The sequence below is a fragment of the Seriola dumerili genome, unplaced genomic scaffold (assembly GCF_002260705.1).
Source record: "Seriola dumerili isolate Sdu_G_001 unplaced genomic scaffold, Sdu_1.0 BDQW01000040.1, whole genome shotgun sequence".
Classification (NCBI taxonomy): domain Eukaryota; kingdom Metazoa; phylum Chordata; class Actinopteri; order Carangiformes; family Carangidae; genus Seriola; species Seriola dumerili.
In genome coordinates, this window is record NW_019174295.1 from 5337200 (window position 1) to 5359324 (window position 22125).

The 22125-nt window shown below is 39.9% G+C and overlaps 1 protein-coding gene across 2 annotated transcripts; it reads right to left on the bottom strand.

Moving 5' to 3' along the window:
* Positions 1-3846: 3846 nt before the first annotated feature.
* Positions 3847-22093, bottom strand: rbm27 (RNA binding motif protein 27). Of its 2 annotated transcripts, XM_022738820.1 has the most exons (22): positions 21936-22093; positions 20237-20355; positions 18621-18748; positions 18209-18288; positions 17186-17385; positions 16381-16710; positions 15292-15519; positions 14393-14398; positions 13905-14093; positions 12703-12849; positions 12401-12554; positions 11420-11573; positions 10902-11135; positions 10671-10802; positions 9643-9768; positions 9375-9449; positions 9049-9225; positions 8835-8939; positions 7071-7298; positions 6880-6963; positions 6574-6693; positions 3847-5019 (listed from the first exon to the last, which is right to left on the bottom strand). In XM_022738820.1, exons 1-22 carry the CDS (start codon positions 21992-21994, stop codon positions 4915-4917), a joined length of 3180 nt encoding a protein of 1059 aa, XP_022594541.1. In that variant the 5' UTR covers positions 21995-22093; the 3' UTR covers positions 3847-4914. The 2 variants fall into 2 exon arrangements, with proteins under 2 accessions (XP_022594541.1, XP_022594542.1); XM_022738821.1 differs by lacking the exon at positions 14393-14398.
* Between the last annotated feature and the right edge of the window lie 32 nt (positions 22094-22125).

The window sequence follows — 22125 nt, forward strand, 5'->3', positions numbered from 1 at the left end:
CAGAAAGCTGTGCATCCCACTAAATTTCTAGTTAGTCTGAATAAAGTATGAAGTCCCTTTTCTTGACCTTCCCCTTCCCCTCTTAATAGCTGTCATATAGCTGGCACTATTCATTATTTAATGCTTATTTTTTTTACAATTCTGTAATCTCTGTGCTTTCCATATTCTGAAGATTGCTGCCATATTTGTGGCCAGATGTTTTGTTTTTTTTACCCCTCATCTAGCTCTGCATACAGCTGCAGCTGCTTCTCCACCACATGACCTAACTACGGTCACAGCAGTCATTCCTTTACCTGTGGTGATGACTAATTTCAGTGAAAACTTAACAGATTACTTTTAATGATGTACTGGAAATTACAGTCATGTATAGATTTGACTTAAAGTAATCCTTTTTTCTGTTTCTGAACATTGAAAATATGACATATTTACATTATCATATGAAATTTAACAAAAAAGACCTGTGTGCATTTTTTCACATAATTCCTAAGCTGAAATGTTAAAATGCACAAAGTGAGTCCTGTGGAAGCCTACAGCCATCAAGTTTAGAAATTGGGAGTAAAAAATAATGTATCATGAATTTCTAACAATTCATATCTCATAATGTGAATTACTTAAAGCATTATAACTTATATTATAACTTAGACTATCCTTGTCATTTCTTAAATGTTATTATTATTTTACAAGTATTTAGAAAGTGACATTCTCGTTTTTGTCAAATCACTTTTATTTTCATATTTATACCAATATCAGATATTAATGGCAGGAATTGGCTTCCATAGAGCCCAATTCTACCAGTGCTGCTTCTTTACTTCCCAGTCACTGCCATAGCATCTGTCAGCAACAGTGCACCATTCAGGCCCCAGTTTGAAATCCCTTCCCCCAGGGAGAGACAAAAGCTCTTGCATTAAACTAAACCGACTCTGAGTGTTTTCACTTGACTTCCTAAAGTAAGAAACGCTCCTGCATTATTCAGTGATGTTTTAATATGTCATAGTGAATGGGTGCTGTAATTAAACCTGAAGAGTCAGAGGTCAACATCTTTACTGTGCTGTGGGGGGATTTATTTGGGGGACGTGGGTGTCAAAGTGAGTGTCTGCGAGTAATGATTGGCTTATTCTACTTAAAAAGATGGACACAATGGGATGTACTGGATTCTATTGATTATCCAGTTACATTTACCCTTTTATCGGCTTATAGTTGTGCCCAAACTTCACATAGAATTTTAACCTGATTGTAAAACCAAGATAATATACAGTTTAATCATTTCAATTTCATGACTATTTAACCTGACTGTATTTTGAGAAATATTTAGAGCCTTTCATTGATTGTTGGGTACATTTTATCATATTAGGCCATGTTTCTGACTGGCTACCAAGAGTTCATTAAAGGTCCAATGTTGTATAGTGAGATTTCCATGTCTTTTTTGTTATTATAAAGCAGGTCTAGGTTCTATATTAATACTGTGAAAGTATCAAAGTGCTCAGTCCACAGAGAAATGCACACAGCCTGTATTCTGAAACTGCGCCTTCAAACGAGCTGTCAGGACTTCTGTAACTTTGTGATGTCACAACAAAGCAGTCACCGCTCACTGACCTGTTGTTACTGGAGCTCAAGAGAGAAGCCTGAGAGAGGAGATGTAAAACTACATTGAGATGGTTTTTGGTTCTTAAAACCACAAATATATCTTCTTATGGATCAACACTTGTAAAAACAAATAAAACACTGGAGAAGTGTAAAATATGGACCTTTAAAGTCACCCAGACACATCAAAGTAACACTGTTCAGATCATCATTATCTGCCATTCTAAACCTTGCCTTGATTAAATAGACACCATACAAACATTTAAAAATGAATGGCAATTTGTACCGTTTGTGTAATTTAAAATTTGTACGTTACTTAAAATGAAATTTTCACTTTGAGTAAGAATGCCATTCCTGTGATCATTCAGGCTTCAAAGGAGCTAGCTTTGTATTTATACCTGTGAAATAAATCAAATTCTGCTCATATCTGAAAATTTAAATTATGTAGCAGTACTGGTAAATGATACTGAAGAACTCCTTCCACCCAATCTTTTCAGTGTGCTCAGAGTATCCACTAACACATTTTAAGAGATAGCATGTGAAAGTAAGGAGACCACACAAGAGTTTAAGGTAATATTTTCTGGAATGCTTTTGCTTGATTTTTTTTCCCCTTGCCAATGTTGACTTCTTCTTTCTTGGTCAATTTTCTCTCTTTAACTTAAAATATTCTTTTTTTCCCCTCCAAGATCCAATTTAAATTGTATTTTTTTTCTTTTCTTTTTCTTTTGACAAGCACCCCATTCCTCCATCTTTATTGGCAAAAGCAAACATGCTTGTAAATTAGAAATCCATTTTTTTTTACAAACAAAATACATGAAGAAAATACATCCACATCCTGCAAATATAAACAGTAACAAATCCAAAACTATTATCCAATAAACATTTTACATTTTTACACTATTGTGTGATAGTAGCATACAGAAGATAGTACAAAAAGTGGGAGAGAGACCTTCTCTGAATCCTCAATTACACAAGCAAGAACCCTGCCAGTATAGGTTTGTCCTTTAAAACTGCCAGAGACCTCATATTAAAAACAAACAAACAAAAAAAAAAAAAATCACATTAGCAAATCATATGAAAGTACTAAGTGCGAAGGGAAAAGCTGCAGCTTTCCATCACACACCTGAACATCATTATGACTGGCACAGTGATGGTGGAGACAAAAATATGAACCCAAAGGTTTTAATGAGACAATGAGGTCGATGGCAGGAGGCTTCTGAGTTTTTCGACAACAGTGAGATATGCAACCCAAACATGAGCGCTACCGCCATCGTAGGTGGGAGGAAATTATTTGTCTGCATTCACACGTAGGCGAAAATCTGCATGTGTTACTTACATGCAGATTTCTGCCTGCATAATCATGTAAATGAGTGAGACGGCTACAGTTAATGTCTCTTCTTTGTTGTGGTGCTTCAGTCTGACTGGCTGTTAGTGGATATGATCTGTTTAGTTGAGTTATGATAAGCATACATCAAACAACACTCCATTAGGCTGCATGTAAACATAGTTATTTGTTTAAGGGAAACAACAAAAGAAAAAACTAACTGTCAAAAATGTATTATCTTGCATCGAGTTCACTGAATTTGAATGGATTTCATTCCTCCCACCTTGAGGATTCTAAAATACAGTATAAAGGCAAAACACACGCAAGAAACTTTTTGTCATGAAAGGTGCACATTGTGGTTGCACTAGATTGGGTTGTCGAGCTTTGTCTGACAATATTCAGATGTAGGCAAAGCTGCACTAATGCACAAATAATATTGTGAGGTGCATGACCACCCCCACCCACCCACCCACCCACCCATCCTACCCCACTCCACCCCACCCCCCGGTGCCTTTCAACCGAGTATTTTCCACAGATCAGAGCAGCTCTGAATGGTTCTTTAAAAGAAATGTGCTACTTAGATGACAAATTTAGTGAAATAACAATGTGGACTGGTCACAAATGCAAAATTCTTGCGAATAAGCAGAGACTTAGCAGTGATGCTATGCACTCTTGCTTGACCTTTTCTACCTGACGCATCCTTGTCATTCATTTAAAATGACAGAAAAACAAAACTAAAAAAAAAAAAAAAAAGAAAAAAGAAAAAAAAGTACAACAGTAATTTCTCTTTCAAGCATTTACAAAATTTACAAAGTAAATCACAAATCTTGTAAAAATTCAGCCATCCGCTGATTGTGTAGGCAAAAAGAATTATATATATATATATATATATATATATATATGTATATATATATATATATATATTAAAATCAATTGTTCAGTATTACATTCAGACACCTGTCTATGGATCTCACATTTTTGAAATGGGTGATCTGATCCTTGTCCTGTCAGGCCCTTTGGATGAACAGGTGACAGAATAAAACAAGTGAAAAATGTAACACACTCTTAGAAAATGTAGAACACCTGCATGGGTGTTTGTATTTACACAGAGTGGCACTGGACATTGAGTGAACAACAAAATACACACGGGGAAAATTTGAATTTTTTTACTACAAGACTGTATCTGTCGTGCATGGACATGGCAATTTGTAAACATTGTTAAGAGTTTTTCTATTGCACTGGTATCCTTCTGTACCTGCACTGGCTCTAATATGGTCATGGTACAGTATCAGCACCTTTGAGTGCTGGGAGGGGGTGGCTCTGTTTGTTTGGGAATACAACATGCACAAACTAGCATGTATTCATGCCAGCACACAGAGCCACTGTCAAAAATATTTGGATCCTTTAACATTTTGGGATTTCCCATGCCAAAAAACAAACTGCGATTAAAGTGAAATGGAAACCCACACCACACTGTGCCAACGTAGGTGTGGCACAGGGCATTTATGCAGTGGAAAAAATAAATAAATATCTCTCTGGTTAGCAACAGAGAACGTTCTAATGGTGATGGAATGGCTGTCCCTGAACGGAGGACAAGACTTTTCAAAAACTGGTGAGAAAAAGAGCTTAAATACAGTATGTATAAAAATACCTATTCACAGTAGACACAAATGTTGTGCATTACTGATATTAATCATCTGGTAAGCACACTGAAACTTACATATGTTTTTCTATCTATAAGAACAACTTAACATTTATCTTTCTCAGCAAAAGTGAGATGTTTTAAATAATTGTTTAGTCGAGGGATACAAAAACTGTCGACCCTCGAAACTTCTTTTGATGTACAATAAAGTAAAGATGTTTTTACTTTGATTAGAGTCTAAAATTACTTAGTTTGAAAATACTGGAAAGGAAAAAAATGACGAGTTCTGCTGTATTGATTTTATCTGCGTGAGGAAAAATAACCACTGATTTTGCTGCAGAGCAGGTAACGACGAATCACAATGCCTTCACCGTCTCCACGATCGGCTCTCGTACTCGTCGTCTTCGTCGTCATCCTCCTCCTCCTCCTCTTCCTCCTCCTCCTCACCAGGCAAGTAAGAGCTAGCTTCCTTCTATTTGAATGAAAAAAAAAAAAAAAAGCCAGATCACACTAGAGAAGCTTTGAACCGTTTACCGCTGTGCAAACCTGTTACTTTATACCCACTGTGCAACCTGGCAAATCAGTTCTACTGCCTCTTAGAAAACACGTGTGTTTATTGCAATGTGACGTCTACAAGTTGTTTAGATTATTTACACAGTGCTCGATTTCATTGGCATGTAAAATGAACCTCACTACCATCTGTAAATGGCAGCAAACAAACACCTTTCAGTATAATCCAATACAACACCTCAATGACACAGTATTAACAAAAAAAAGAACATTATAATCTCCACAAAGTAAGGATTTGTTGCAGGGTTGTTGTACTCAATTGCATTAGCTTGCACAGGTATGTCCTATAGAGTGGGAACTTTTGCATTCTTTTGAATTCTCCAGCACAAATGGAAATGAGGACTGGTAGCATCATGGGCCCCTCACACTTCACAAAGCAGGATGATTTTATCAGAAAGAATTGGATTGAAATGAGAAGGGCTTTGTGTCTCTAACTCTGCCCTTGCATTAGGGATGTCACGATACTAGAAATTTGGTAGTCGGTACCAATAGCAACAAAATGCCATGATTCTGGACATTTTGACGGCATTTTAATATAAAGTTAACAACTGTAAATCACTCACCCTGAATTTTGTATAAAGATCCATATGTCTGTCTTTGAGCTGCTTAGATAAGTTTGAAGCATTTCCTCATTTATTTGAAACGCTGTTCAACACCGTTTACTATCTGGCTTCTGGTTGTTGTCCCTGATGATCCGTGTCAAATACAACATATCTCCATAAACCAGTTCTGCTGCCCCCCGCATGTCGCGCCAGACCTGTTGCTGCACCTGCACTTGCTGCTTCCATTCAAGGTGTTGCTACTATTGTGTACTGTGCCTGCCTTTTTCTTCTCTTTGAGTTTGATGTCAGACTAGAACGCTTGGCGGTTATTATACTGCCCTCATTAGTCCCAGAGGAATCACATCTCGAGTACCTTCAGCATCTAACCATCACATTTTCTGAATTTTGGCTTCGACTTGGTACTGAAGTATCGGTTCTTGTGACATCCCTTCCTTGCGTTAAGACATATTTACACAATGATTATAATAAGAATTCAAAAAATATATAAAATGCATATTTAAGTGATGGGACTGACCCTGAGGACATAAAAGTTGCTTGCACACAAGGAAGAACGCAACCTCAACGACACAACTCAAAACATGAAAATACAGTATGAGGATTTCATCTGACAGTAATGCAGTTTTACTCAAAGGGCTTAGATGCTCTTAGTACTGAGAGGCTTGCCCTGATTTTCCATTGGGAGCTGCAGTGAAAAATTTAGAAGCACTGAAAAGAAATGTACAAGTAAAATCTGTGAATATAACTAAAACTTCGGAAACTTTCCCCACATAGAATTTCTAGTTGTTCTGTACATGGAACTCCTTCGTGGTTTCTAGTGGCGACATGTCACTAAATGATAAAACATACGCTTTGTTTCAAATCAAGTGCTTGGGTTTGAGTGTGATGTGTCATACCTTATTTTCCTCATCTTTCGCCTCTTCCTCCTCTGGCTCCGTTGTCACAGAAGGCGTCTTGGGCTTGTACCAGGAAATCTGCAGCACTCGACCTTTGAACTTAGCTCCCTGGTTCGCTGCCTAGAAAAACAAATGGGAGGAAAATTGAAGCTTTCACTAATTTTGTATCCGTAAAACTGAAAAATTTTCTTAAATTTCATTTTACCATGTCAGTAATTAGAGGGGATTAGAGGAAGGAAGAAAGAAAGAGAGGGAGTAAGAAAAAGGCAGAGACGGTGTGGCTTGATTTGGAGTCATGTGACTTACATTCTCTGCTTCGCTTCGTGTTTTAAAGGTCATGACGACACTGTTTGCGTCTTGGTCACGGAGATCCTCAATCTCCCCAAATTTCTAAGATAAAAAAAGAAAAAAGGATCAGGATGAATTTCAGTGTCATTGTTCCATAATCATCTCAAATCTCTGTGTGACAGTTTCACTGTCAACTCCTGGCTCCTTACCACAAAGTGAGGCATTAGCTCTTCCTTCTCCTCCTGAGTGACCCCCAAAATTGCCAGGGCTCTGGGTCTGTGGTCCACCACCATACGGTTCACGGCCCCGCCGCGAGCCATCATCTCCCGGCTTCGGCCCCTGCCGCGGCCCACGTGCATGGAACCGGGCTCCAGTGCCATCTTGCCGCGACCCCGACCCCGGCCCGCTGGAGGCCGAATCAGGCCCAACCGCGTTGCCTAAAGGAGGATAGACCGGCAGGTTTGATGCTCTGCTTACTTCAGTACTCATGGAACAGAAAATATAAGGGCGCCGCCTGGCTGTGTTTAAAAAATCATTACGAACAGATGCAGAAAACGTAACCAGACTGTGCAACTTGAAGCTGGGCTGTTTTTACCTTTGATGGGAAAACAAACATGTCAGGAAACTACAGTATGTTTATTTATCATGTGTCGACAACAAATTTGTTGTTCATTGATAATCACAATAAAATAGGCAAATTACAATGAACAGTTTCCTCATCTTCAGCTCAAACATGCCCGACACTCTTGACTCTGGTCTCCTCTGTTGCGCCCTGCCCTTTACCATTAGTTGTCATTCCTCCATTTTTAAAATGACATCCCCTTGCTTCCTAACCACTGCACAACCTCACAACTCTCTTCCATTTGTCCCTCCCTCACTTCTCTCCCTCTAATTGTCATCCTGCGATTTTCTTACAAGGACCAGCGACTCAAACTTTAATGAGACTGGGCTCCATCAGTGTAGGACCTGTGTCTGATTTGGCTTCGTTAGCGTCTGTTCCTCTGGGCTTCCTTAAGTGGCTGCAGTTTAATGTGCAGAAGGAGGGTTGGGTTTGGATGGATTGGGGGGATATGCATTTTTAACAACTAGCTAATTTAAGACCCACGGGGGTAGAGGGGAAAAAACATGCTAGGCAGGGTGTTGCTAACAAAAGCTCTGCTCTTGTTAGGCTGATCTTGTGACATAGCTGGCCTTGTCTGTGTTATTGTGTGCTGCTAGAGGGAAGAGAGGAGATATCTATTTATGAGATATCCCTGAAAGCCAAACTTTTAAAGACACTTTTTCAGACACCATACAAATGTTTACACGATTACAAATTCTTTCTGGCCCAGATCTGAATGTTTTTTCCCCCTCCAATTAACATAACATGAACGTGACTGTAGGAATAACAAAACGACTGAAAACTGAGGATTTCATTTTAAATTTTTTTTTTTTTTTTTTTTTTTTTTTTTTTTTTTTAAATCAAGCCTGGTTCTGGGTTCTACATAGGATAAACTCACAGCCTACATTATTGTGAGCATTTATATTTGTGTGCTAATAAATGTTGAACAACAATTACTTTTAGTGAAATTACTGTGACGGAGGTGCGTGTCAGGCTATGGTGTATGGTGTGCGGCTACACCGTAACTACGCCACACTTATGTCGTCAATTCAATGCAGAAGTATAAACCAGGCTTTATTTATTTCTCTCTGGCGATCAAAATATTGCTTTATTGATTTTATTGGTAGCCATTTACACAGTGTACGAATACCATTTGTTTCCTTCCTTTGCAGTTCTGAATTTCATCCTCTACCTGTAAAAAAGTTATTTAGATGCGGATATTAGTTTCCTCTTTTCTACTTCTATGAAATCAGTCAGTGTTGAGTGATACATGTGACCATTATCTGATCTCCTGACTTCCTCTGAGGCATTTCCTTCAGATCTTGTGTCTGTGGTTGTGTACCAGATGTGTATGTGTTTGTATGTGCATTACCTCAACCTGTAGCTGCCCCAGTTTTCTCTTGAGGTCTGTTGTGTCCTCTCCAGAGCTCATCTTCTTGTGAAAGTCCAGCTCTGCATCCAGTAATTCCTTCTGGGCCTGGTCACATGTCATGAAAGATGAGAAATTGTTTGGTTCACTGAATAAAGAGAAGCCATGACAAACTGACAGTTTCAAAACAGGCCAGCCCAAGAGGGTCCAAGCTTACATCAGTCTTGGTCTTGGTCTGGCCTTGGTTGGGTTTAGTACTGGAGACCTGGGAGGCAGGATTCATTTCATTCTGCAGCTGGGTGATCTTATCCGTCAGCTCCTTCAGGGTCTTCATGATGTTGGCTCTCTCCTCAGGTTTCATCCCTCGGTTCTTCTCCAGGCGGTTTATCAAGGCCTGGAGGAGGAAGAACAAGCAGTGTGACAGAGGAAGGTGTAAAGGAAGTGGTAGGAGAGAAAGTGGAGGGAGAAGTGAGTAAACATGAGATAAAGCAAGAGAAGAAAAACAAGACTTGCAGAGATAAATGGATGGGAAGTCAGTCTTACCTTCTGACACTCAATCTGTGTCTCTAACATCTCTTGCTTCTTCTTCCTCATGTCCTGCTGGAGCTTTAATGCCTCCTAAAAGAAAAAAGAAAAAACAATAAGTAAAATACATTCACAAAGGTGGAAAATACACTGCTACCAGTGGACAATTTCTCTCTCAGTGGAAGCATGCTTCTCACTAGTGGCCCCTGAGAAACACAAATGCCTAATCCTAGCTCTGCTATTCTTGTCGCAGTCAAAATATGCATTAAAAAATTAAGCAACATGCCTGTTTCTTCTTGAGGACTTCCTGTGCTTCTAGTGCTCTTCCCGTTTTCCCAAGGCTCTTTGAGGACGACTTGAGGGCTGTGGAAGTGTAGGGGCCCTTCTGGGTGTTTGTCAGTGCAGGCGCCACCTAAGTGCCACACAGAGACAGAGATAGAGATAGAGATAGAGAGAGAGGGAGAGAGATAGAGAAAGAGAGAGAGAGAGACACACATTAAGGTCATCAGAATGAGATTACAGACAGCAGTTAGACATAGACACAAACAAGAATGCATTGTTAAACACCAACAGCTCATAACAGATGCGTGCAGGCAAATGATTATTTATTCTCTTGTATTGTCGTCCACCTCTACACAAGTTTCTCCAACTGTTTCTTGCAGATCCTCTGAGAGCTGTTTCAGACTGGATGGGAAGTGCAACTGAACTGAGATCCTCATCTAACGTTTGTACAGCTTCTAGTTTCATAGTGATGTCGTAACGGCTGAAAATGCTGCAGTGGTGCTCCCATCTGCAGTGGCACACACCATAGGGCTGCATGTAGTGACCTGATGTGAGTGTGTCATTTATATTCAGCCTATACTGTTCAGCTCTGAGTACTGCAAAATCTGTACCTGTTAATTGGAGAGCCTCTAGACTGGACGCACTGACCGACAGGCCCAAAATTTTACTGAGAAAAATATACCTTTAAAAAAAATTAATGAAATAAAAAAGGAAGCCACAACAGCTCATATGTCACTCACCAACCATTTGATCCATTTTATTAAAAAAACAAAAACAAAAACAATTATTTGAAAATGTTTTTTTGGGCACTTTTTTCCTTCACATGGCCAGTCACAGTGAGAGAGAGAGAGCTAGAGAGAGAGACAGGAGAGTCAGGGGGAGAGGGGATGACATGTAGAAAAAGGGCCATAGGTCAGACCCCTAACCCAGGCTGCTGCGTTGCTGACCAACCCTTTGTGGTCTGCGCTCAACCAGAAAATGTTATCTCACCTAGGTCTAGCATCACCTGACACACTCACACACAAAACCTACCGTGACAGCGTCTGTGTTTGGGTTCAGGCTATCCAGCTTGGTTGGAGCTGTGGTCCCAGGTGCTGCTGCCAGGCGATGCTTTGGTACAGTCTTGTTCAACACGTAGGCTGCTGGATTGTGCTGTTTTACCCCCTGCAGGGTAAATTTGATGGGGTTCAGAAATGGGGTAAGACAAAAAGATCAGTAATAAAAGACAAATGACTTCTATATGTTTTATCACTTTATGCAAACCTTATGCATGTTGCAGTGCTGCGGCCCCTGGGTGGGTGGTGATCCAGCTCCCTGGCTCCCTGAGCTGTGCTCCTGCTGCTGAAGCCCTGTGGTGTTGGCGCCGGGCTCACGGTGCCAGTACACACGGATGAAGCGGTTATTGAGGACCGCCTCTGTGCTGGATATGGCCCGTCTGGCCTCTTCATTCTTTGTGTACTGAATCAACGCTGCCTCTGGATCTCCGCCAAACACAACCTGGATTGAGAGTAGAGTGTTCGAGTCAGGTATAAGTATACAATGACACAATGTATTTAACATGCTGTTTTCTAACATTCACATTTTATGATGTTTAAAAGGCTCCATATTAGTCTTCACTCTGTATATCCTTACTAGTCATTTCTCAAGTTATGTTGAGTGTAAAAGAGTATGTGAGCCGGATATAGTAAATGTGATGCCTTTTGTGATGCCTACGCTTGTTAGTGACAACTGTAGACCATTGCAGGTTTGTTTAGTGCAGAGGAGCCAGTGAAGCATTTTACCTGTATATTGACAATGGTTCCAAACTTGCTGAAGTGCTCATTGAGCTTGGTGATATTGTTGAGATCCCGAGGGATCTTGCGCACTTCCAGCTTGGTGTTCACATAGTGATTCCTCTTGGGAAAACTGCTCTTATGTTGGTTGTTAAAGTTTGGCCTGAAACAGAGAGAAATAGAGTGTGTATGTTTGCCAAGGTATTTTTTCAGGGGAAAATACTGGAAAAAGAAGAAAAGCTAAATCAATGTTTTAGGCAAGTTCCTAACGATGATAGTGAAACGGAACCCATATTGATGACCTGGAGGTTCAAGCCTTCATACTGAATTCCTACAGGCCATATAACAGTTGTATGCTAAAAATGGGACGGCTCAAGGTGGATTACGGGAATGTTTGCGTGTACCTGGTGACCACAACTGAGACAAAAGATCAGCTCCTGACCTATGAGTCACCTAGCAGTAACGGGAAATGGGGCAAGGCACCAATTTGTTTCAATGCCAACTAGTTTCTTCAAATTTCTTAACAAAACAAGGACCTGTTCAGTGAAGGTATTAGGTGTCTATTATCACCTTGAGTTTCCAGGCCATTAAGGCACTGCTAACATGTCCAGAGGACGAAAAGAACCAGTTCAAAGCTCTCATCTTAATTCCAAAAACAATAATCAGTTACTGGTTCTGTATGTAAACAAATGTTCTTAGCGCCATTTTTGGTGCTTTGTTTTCTTTCATTGCAGTGGCTTAATGTCCTGGCAAGTGAAAACAATCTTGCATGACACAACAGTTTCTTTAGTTTCAAATAGTAGCACTTCAGTTTTCTTTCTGTGGGCTTGTGTGACTGGATCCTTGGACATAATACTGATGCAGTACAGACTACATGCAATCCTAGATTAAGATTTTTCCTTACAGGCAGGAGTTTTTTTCCCTGTCAAATTTTAATTTATCATTTTGAAAGGAAACTTTTCAAATGTGTGCGCATCACTGAATCCTTACTTTTCCATCCAGGGTTTTTTAGCTGCTGGTCCCTCAGCTGTACTGTGTCCCATGGTTCTCTTCCTGCTGTCCTGCTCTGTGTTGAAGCGGGACACGTTACCTCCAGGAGTGCTGGCTACAGTGGCTGGCTCTGTCTGGATCACTATGTTTGCAGCTGCAAGATGCACACACGGGCACAAACACAAAGAAAACTTAAAAATTATGAGTTTTGGCATGAGGAGAAAACCTTTCCATTGATTACACATGCACCAGTCCAGTAAAGTAGGAAAAACATGAGCACTAAGAAGTGAAATACTTGCTACCTCTGGAGCCTTGTCCTTCGCTGGAGGTGAGGCCAATGAGGTTGGAGCGCTGGGTCTGCACCCGGGGAATGAACTGACGGTACTGGTTACGACCTGCTGTAGTCAGCCCTGGGGATTCTGGGTTGTAGCCCTCTGGATCATAGTTATCTAATGTGTAATCATGAACACACACACACACACACACACACACACACACACACACACACACACACACACACACACACAGAGGCTGTTACTTGGAATATGAAATAAACATGAAAATGTGAAAAAACTAACTAAATACACAACGCAGAACATGAAGTTACACAGTGAAAACAAGCAGTCCTACATAAATAAATGAATAAATAAACAAACGGTGTCTGGCGATCAAGCCTTATCTTTCACACAACAATCTGGTAGAAATTTCATGAGTTTAACCTGTGACTTTCTATGTTAAATAAAACTCTGACGAGTAATAAAAAAATATGTAATACTGACAAAAAATATTTAAAAAAACGCACATATGAAGAAAATAAATCAAAGTACAATTATACTAATTGAAAAAAAAAAATCATAAGATGATAAACAAGATAAAACACTGTAAGATGTGTTATATTAATATATTAGTAATATCATGTTAATATTTATACTGAGCCAAAGCTTAGTGTAACACAAAGGCAAAATTGAAAAAAATGGGACCTTTCATGACAATTGTAATTTTAGCTGTCAGAGTTGAATTAAAGTAAAAATCTGATTTTGCAATAAAATCAAAATAGACCTCTTCTGCTCTTCTGTTTAACTGGAAGTATCCATGAGCAAAATTAAGGCAAAAGCAGTCTGCAAAATTAGGTGCAGTAGAGTTGTTAATTGCTCAAAGCTACTTTGTCTCTTAGGTAAATAAACAGTGCTACCCACTGGTCAACAGCTGTTACTGCTGCCAAAAGAAATACATGGACATCACACGGTGCATATACTACAACATCACACAAAAACCAACTTAAAATGACAGAAAACAGACACACAGCTCTCATTCACATGGCTATTATAGTTCTGATTTCAGCCCGATCTACTGTAATTATAAACTGAACACAAAGGAAAACTCAAATAGCAGGAAATAAAATGAGCACAATTATCAATATAAGGAAAACTCAAATGAAAAGCCACAGCAATGTTGCTTCCAAACACACAGTCCCAATCTGAATAGGAAAAGCATTGCTGCTTACATTCAGACTGCACATATTGGGGACGAAGAGACACAGACGAGGATGAAGGAGGAGGAGGTGGAGGAGGAGGAGGAGGAGGAGGAAGAGTAGGTGGCATCCCCACGCCAGGCGGTCCAATAGGAGGAGAAGAAGTGATTGCAGATTGGTGGTTGGGGGTATCAATCCCACTGGTTGCTATCAGTGGGGGTCCTGAGGGAGACACAAGCCCAAGCTAATGTCTCATGTATATCGCAGGTATGACAGTGAAACTTTTTTTCGTGCTACACTGGTTGTTTTAATATGACAGTGAAGGTGGCAGGAAGTGGAAACAGACTATATATTTCACATCTAATTTATAGCAAATCAGAAAAAAAAAATATTCAGACAGAGCACCACTTCAAGAACCAGTATAAATCAAAGCAACGGGAAGAATAAGCCACAAACAGACTGCAGGGTTTAAATCACTATCAGCTTTCCTTTTAAAAAATGTGAAATATCAGTTTGCTCACCAACTCCTGTTCATGCAGCAAGAATAAAACAAGTATATCTTAAAACTTCCAGCAATTAGTACTACTATTAGTATGCAGGAAGAAAGGTAAATGCATAATTTAGGAATTTTGACTGAAGCTGTCATTGGTTATTACATAACAAGATAACAGTTCATGGTCAAAATTAAAATGCACAAAAGAGAACTAAAGAAAATATCAACAGTCCTTCCTTTCTCAAAACACAAAATGCTCCTACAAACCATTAGTTAGGAATATACTGATTTCTTAAAACACATCTGAAAAATAAAACTATTTGAAACTATCAGCTGTTCAATGAGTAGCCTATAGTGTTAGGTTATAGTACAGTACCAACAGTTTTTCTCTCTGACTTACATTTTGCCTCCAAATTTAAAATCCATCTCCATCATGCTGAGTGACCATTTTAGAAATTTCACACAACATAATAATAAAGAGCAAACATAAGATGCTCAGTAAGTGTGGTGCTGAAAGGCAGGATGGTGTGTAAGACTGGCCCAGAGACGGAGCTGTATCATGAAAAACTATTTTCTTTCACCAGGTACATACAAGACAGAAATGAAAAAGGGGTTGCAAAGAAAGAACTACTGAAATTCTGTCATTAAAATCAATCATATACTCTGATCCCTGTGCATAAAATAAAAGAATAATCTGAAATAATATAAAATAATCTATCAAATCTATCATTACAAGACCTGAACATAAGTGACTGGAAATGTACTTCTCCAAAAATAAAAAATGCCCATTTTGAGAAATTGATAAGTGGCGCAAATGTGTATCAGGGCAAACAAATGCTTAGTAGGACTATAACAGACTGTTCTTTCCACTAGCTGCAGTGGTTCTAGAAGTTAAAATTTATGCAACAATGTGGGGGCACCACTTACCAGGCATGGGGAAGACGCCCGGTGGCGGTGGCTGGCCATAAGGTGGCATCGAAGGCATCCTGAGGGAAGGCGGGGGCTCGGTGATTGGGGGCATGGGCAGGCCGGCGGGGGGCATAACAGGTGGAGGCGGGAATGGGATCATATTTGGTAGATTTACATCATCCACAATGAGAGGGTCATTGCCGTGGTCGAATGGACAAAGGTCCCCACGAACACAAAATCCTTTTTCTGTGGGGAAAAACAAACGCTGATTACTTTTTATTCTTGCATATTGACTTGTATAGTAGCCTATGATTCAGTGGGTGTCAACATCATAAATCAAACCCAATGTTGTACCCCAAGTTCATTAGATCCATGTTGTGCAGTGTGCCTTGCAATAAACTTACAAGATTGCTATAATCTTACAGTTTGCAGACACCATAAGGGATTTGGGCTCCTGGTGGTCAAATTAAGTACAGTACAGATTCTAACAATTTTCATATATATATATATATATATGAAAATATAAAAGAAAAAAACAAAAAAGCAATGGGAGTCCAAGCTCAAAGCAGCTAAGACGTACAGTGCATGTATTTACCCCTAAGTCTCATTAAGGCTCTGGGTCCTCAGTGGGTGTGTTTGAGCACTGTGATAGATCACAGTGTGCTTCAGGGACAGTGGTTAAGTTTAAACCCTCTTGTGTCTCTGTGATGAGTTGGGTGCAAGCTTGCTTGCTTTTCTGCTTTTCACTGGGGACAAGAGATGGAGTGCTAAACAGTGGTCATTAGTGATGAGACTAAACAAGGCAATCAATAACCCTCATGGGAAGATGGAGACAGAGGTAGCCAGAGCAAATCTTATAATGTACATGTCATATACTAGACAAAAAGGCTCAACGTCGACATTTTCTTTCTATTTGAAAAAAAGCTGCATCTTTTACAGATGCCAGATAATATCTTCCTAATGCTGCAGCTGAATAGTGCAAATTACTATTGGGCCATAACAGATGAAAGACCCAAAGATGGAGGAAGGAATGTTAATAAGAAGAGAATAACTGATAGACAGCAAGTATCAAAGGTAAGGAGGAAAAGATTAATCACTCATTCTTACCATCATAATCCCTGCAACGCTGTTTGAGTGAAGCGGGCTTGTTGCTGAATGGTTTCCCGACACCATCTTGCCTCTGGGTGCCATAGTAGCCCGACCAGCTGTCTGTGGTGCTATCGGGCAGGTGAGCCAGTGTTGCTATAGGAACACCTCCAGCTCCTGAGACTCCAGCGGATGATGAGGAAGAGGAGGAAAAAGGGTGTGGAGGTGTGGGCAGGGGCAGGAGAGGCGGCGGGTGCTGCTGCTGCTGCTGCTGCTGCTGGGAGCCGGATGTGGTTGAAGAGTTGTAGCCATCTGTATCCTTTCTTTCCACCTCAAACTTTGACTTAAAGTCTGTAAGAAAAGAAGAAATATACAGGTATTTTAACAAAATACAAATAAAACATTACAGGAAAGTAGTGAACCCCTTTAAGCATTACACTTTTTAAAAACAGCTACTCCTCTCATCATGCCACACATTTAGAGATGTAGATTAACCTTGAGGGTAATACGGCCAATTCCAGCCCGTGCTGTTGAATCCCCATTGATGTATTTGCAAAGCTGTCCACATTCTTCCTTATCGATAACAACTCCCAGCAACACTGACCAACAATCCAACGCGGCTACATCCAAATCTCCATTCAGTGCCCTCTCAATGAGCAAAAAGCACCTCACACCCAAGAACCCTCCAGCAGCACCTCTGCATCACTAATGCACAGTTCAGTTGCACTGACGGGAGCCTAAGGAACTTCAATACCCCTGAGTCTGGTCCCCTGTGCTGTTTTGTTATTGGTTGTAGAGGCTGGGGTGCAGAGGGGAACTTTCTCACCTCTACCTCCTCTGTGCTCCCTGTCCCTGCTCTTTCCTCGGCTGCCACTCCTGCTCCGGCTGCGGCTGTAGCTCCTCCCGCGGGGGCTGCCCCTGCGACGCTCGTGCCGCTCCCGCTCACGATGGGAGTCACTGCTGCTTTTCCCGTGTCGATCGAAGTCACGGCGCTTGCGCTCGTCTCGCCTCCTGTCATCGCGGCTCCTAGAGGGAATACATTTGAGTTACTGTCTTTATGCTGGTTTTAAATGCAAGAGTCAGACAGACTTATCCCAGCAGGCTCTGTCAGGATGGAAGCTTAAACAGACTAAGACAAGTATGGGTCTTAATGGCGATCAAATAAGGATACATGGATCATATTTTAATATGTATCTATTAATATGCACCTTGAAATCTGTTCTCAAGCAGTGGCCTTTATCTAACTGTACAGAGGAGAGAACTGGGCTGTTAGTTGTGACACGTAGTTATTAGAGAGAGGTTTTAACCCCTAGTGATTTCCCTTGTTTTATAAGAATATTTTGATCATATTTTAGTAAAAAGCCTCCCTTCTTTCTGAACGGCTCCAATGCACTGTGTTAATTTACTCCTGCTGCTTACCGTTAACAAAACTTTTTTTCCCATCTACGTTACACTAAAGCTATTAAAGTATTTCTGGGGGCATAATCCCCTTCTTCCCCTGAAAGGCTGTTAGTGTTTAAGATCTACAGGAAGTGTTGAGTTTCACTAACAACAGCTTTTACACAGTGAAGTGAACCAGTGTTTTCATCAAGCTAAAAGCAGGACCCATTGGATTTGAAACTAACCATGCAAATGTATCCACGTTACCATCTCTACACAACTAGACCATGCAAAATGATGGGTTTTCATCAGCAGTAAGAAAGGAAGGGTCCTGTGTATTGGACATTTCAACATTAAGCAAGAATGTAAATGCTGTATATCTCACATGTAAGAATAATATCTGCATATGCCCCATGCTTGGTCATTAAGCTGAGCTGAGACAAACAAATCCCTGAAGCCACAGCCATACCTGGACTCGTTGAAGTCGGAGCGGTTTCTCAGAGGACTTCTCCTCCACCTGTTTTCTCTCTCCTCCTCTGGAGTTTCAGCCTTAAGGGAAAAAGAAATAGTTACGACTTAAACTCTTCTCTATTTTATGTTTAGAAAATAGAAAGAGATTTAAAGATACTAAGACCTGATCAAAAAAACATTTTGTTCTCAGTCTGGAGAGCTTATTGGTTATAATGTCAAGGTACATGAATAACTGCTGTCTAATAACACATTGAGATAGTCATCAAATCCTTTCATCCAAACAGAGTGCCTATTTTTGTGCTATGCTCAACCTGCTTATCTACAAAACCACTTGAAAGATGCTTTAATATGTGACCACAGGCAGGCTATTTATTTTCAGAGTCCAAACATTTCTCAGATACTTTACTCACCTCCACAACATCAGATTTGACTGCAGGTGGTTTGACCTCCTCTTTAGGAGCCTCCTTGGCAGCAGGATTTCCCAGGTAGTTCTTGGTTGTCAGACATTCAAAAAGTTTATCGACAAATCCTGTTGTCTCTGCAATGAAAATATGATTCGTGTGAATAGATATAATCTTCAAGAGAATTGTGTACAGTTTTGCACATTATCCCTCAAAGAGCAAATTGGTCCTCTGGCATGAAATGTACTGACATTCCTCCAGAAACACACCACACACACTACATATTCCTTGCTCCTGGCTGCATTAAATTTTTCTAAAGTAAAATTAACTCCAAATGAATAACAAAAACAGAAACAGCACATGGACAAAATTGGGGAAAACTACTTGATAAATATATTACATAATAAAAAATGAAATAAAGGAGCTAATGCCAAGTGAAAGTACATTCAATTAGGTATTTGGACCCATTTATTTGACAGCAATCTTTAAGTATGTTATTCTAAAGACTACAGGTTGTGATAGTTAAGTTCTGACAGCCTGAACTAAAACTCAGGTGTTAACATAAACTGTTGTTTTAACACCCATAATTTTCAACATGAGATAAATAAATTGCGAAGACGTGTATTCATGACCAACCCTATCGACCCCCTGTAAATACATTATTGTCCATACCATACAAGGACAGACAGTAAAACTTAACCCAGGCAAGCAAGTTGATGCTTCATGTAATACAGCAGGCTGTTAAGAGTGCATTTAAATGATATGACACGCCCTCTAGTGGTGTGATGATCTAGATGGTGATAATGTATAGCTGGCTGCATCTCTGAATGTATAACCTTGAGCTTATGATCTGGAAGGAATTTTAAAAGCCACTGTTAATTTTTGTGCATTTTGACCATCTCAGTGTTTTTACATCTGATGCTCCACTAACATGATGTCTGCTTGTAGAATGTAAACAACATATAGTGGCAGACTGGCTAAGTATCACTACCCCTTGGTAGCACATATGATTTCTGGACTACTGGACCACTGGGGCTACTGGTGAGTCATTGAGTATCTTTGTTAAAAAGTTAAATACTTAGTGCTTTGGTAAATGAGTTCTATTTAGTTTATTCTGTTGGACTTTATTGGAACTGATTTTTTTCAAGCAACAACATGTAGTGTTTTGAGATAAAGGCTGACACTTGTCACTTTGGTTTGTGTCAGTTTAGAAGAAAGTCCATATTTTTTATGCTTCTGCATGAACATTCTTCCATAATAAACTAAAAAAGAAAAATAAATAAATCTTGCTTTGTTTAAGATCAACCTGCTCCGTCTGTAACTCTTTTTCTAACATGATCCTTGTCAATTTGGCCATTATTTGGAAATAACAATTTCACTGAAGGACCTCCACAGTGCCACCGGCTGGAGCTCCAAGTGGATTTGTGACATAACTGCTAAGCCTCTATTGTCTGTGGGATGTATGAGGAGAGTAAGATGAATGCTGTTCCCTTGTTTGGTGAATGGTGGAAATGACTGCTGCAGGGAAAACTTCTGCACAGCTTTACTGACCAGCAAGAGCTAGAGTCTACACCAAAAATGCATGTTGCACTCATAGGCGAAAATTCCTTGTGTAGAGTCCATACCTTTTTGTAGGAAGACATCAAGCTGATCAGCACAAAGTGCTTTCAGCTCCTTCTCTGGTTTGTCCTTCTTCACAAGAGCAACCACATAGTTGGCTAATGCAGACGGGTCAGCATCACATCTGAAGGTTAGAATATGTCTTGTCAACATCAGCCAGTGAGTAACTTGATTTAACATTACAATGCAAAAGGAAAAAGCAATGATGGCTTTGTCAAATTGTTTAAAGAGAGAAATAGGGGAGACAAAACTGAGAGAGAAAAATTGAATTCAATTCCATAATTAAACCAAATGCAATATACTGTATGCCAGTGATGTGTCAGTGTCCAACTATCCATGCATGTAGAAATTTTCTAAATGAACCTAATTATTGTCAGTGCCAAGTGAAACCAACAACGCCTGCAGGGCAGAACATCACTGCAAAAAGTGAAAAGTAGATTCCAAACTTTTAACCCAAGAGAAAGAAAGCTTTCCAAACATATACCACTCTTATCAAACTATTTGATAGCAGATCATGGTAGAAATCCTCTCAGCCAGAAAGTGGTGGGGCTATCACATATTACTAACATTACAAACACACAAAGCCCCAGGAAAGCACTTTTGACAACTCCAAACCAAACATAACTAACTACATAGCAGCTATTGTCTAAATTGGATCAAACTGTTATCCCATTTCCCTGTCATTTGACCTGAAACAACCAAATGGGTTGTTAGTGTGGTAGAGCCTGATAAAATAACAGAAAAAAACACTAACCAGGCAAACACTGCTTAATCACAAATTAGCATTTGAAAAGAAAAAACAGGCATTGCAAATAGGGCTGCCCTAAAGGCTTTGTTACAAATCAGACATTCATGAGCTTGCAACTACTTGAATACTGTAAAAGATGTCTGTGGAAATCTTTTGTAACTTAAAGCCATTGCATCAAGATTCAACTAACTGCTAGACACCAAATGAAGCAAGCCATGGCATACTAGCAACCTAGCAATACTTCCAAGAGCATACCATAATATGCAAGACAGTGGGTGACTGCTACTGCATCACCTGTTTACTAGAGCCTATGTAACACCATCCACCCCTCTACACACCAATTCTTCTTAAATGGCTCTGTTAAATATTTAAATCCGTCAACTCATTTATGTGCGTTCTTTGGCAACATCTGCTTCCACTTGTAATTACATAATTTGATGATTCTATGTCTGAAAGAGAGGAAGAAAGACTGATTGTAACAAATGTAACTCCTAGAGCAAACGATTCTTATTTATTTTTAAAACACATGACAAACCAGAACTCAGTAACGTAAGCTATATATACACATATAGTCCAACAGCTAGCTATTTAAATCACAAGTAGCACCATGTAAGTAAGGTTATCTGTTCCAGTTTGCTGGCTTGCTACAGAGCTGTGATAAAGTTACATTATCGTGAGCCAACTACGTGCCTAACTAACCCAAAATAACAGCGCAACAAACACAGACAAACATACTACATTGTGTGCACATTTAATTTATTTAGTTAATGAAAAGTCCCGCTGTCTCTCTTTGCTATGAAAAGGCCAGCTAGCGGCAATGGTGGCTCGCTAACTCGTGCAAGAATCTGCCATTAGTTTCTAGCAAGTCCCCATTGATGCAAGGCTAACCCGCTGGCTAGCCAGCTAGCGTAGCTACGTAGCATGCGAGCTAAATGTCATTTCAATTCAACACTCACATTGGCTCCAGGAGTTTTGCCAGCCATGACTTCAAGGCTTCCACATTCTCTATAATCATCGTGAGAAAGACTATAACACTGTCTATAAAATGAAAGTGCGTTTTGATAACCCTTCTCTCATCATCTATAAATTTATAAGCTTTCAGGCCTCCTGTCTCTCTTCACTGGCAGGTCGGACAAAGTGTTTTAC

Coding starts and splice junctions, on each gene's coding strand:
- rbm27 (XM_022738820.1), bottom strand. CDS start 21,994: ATGATTATAGAGAATGTGGAAGCCTTGAAGTCATGGCTGGCAAAACTC. Junction 18,749..20,236: donor TGATGTCTTCCTACAAAAAG/GTATGGACTCTA, acceptor TTTTCATTGCAG/AGACAACAGGATTTGTCGAT. Junction 12,850..13,904: donor CCAATATGTGCAGTCTGAAT/GTAAGCAGCAAT, acceptor ATTACACATTAG/ATAACTATGATCCAGAGGGC.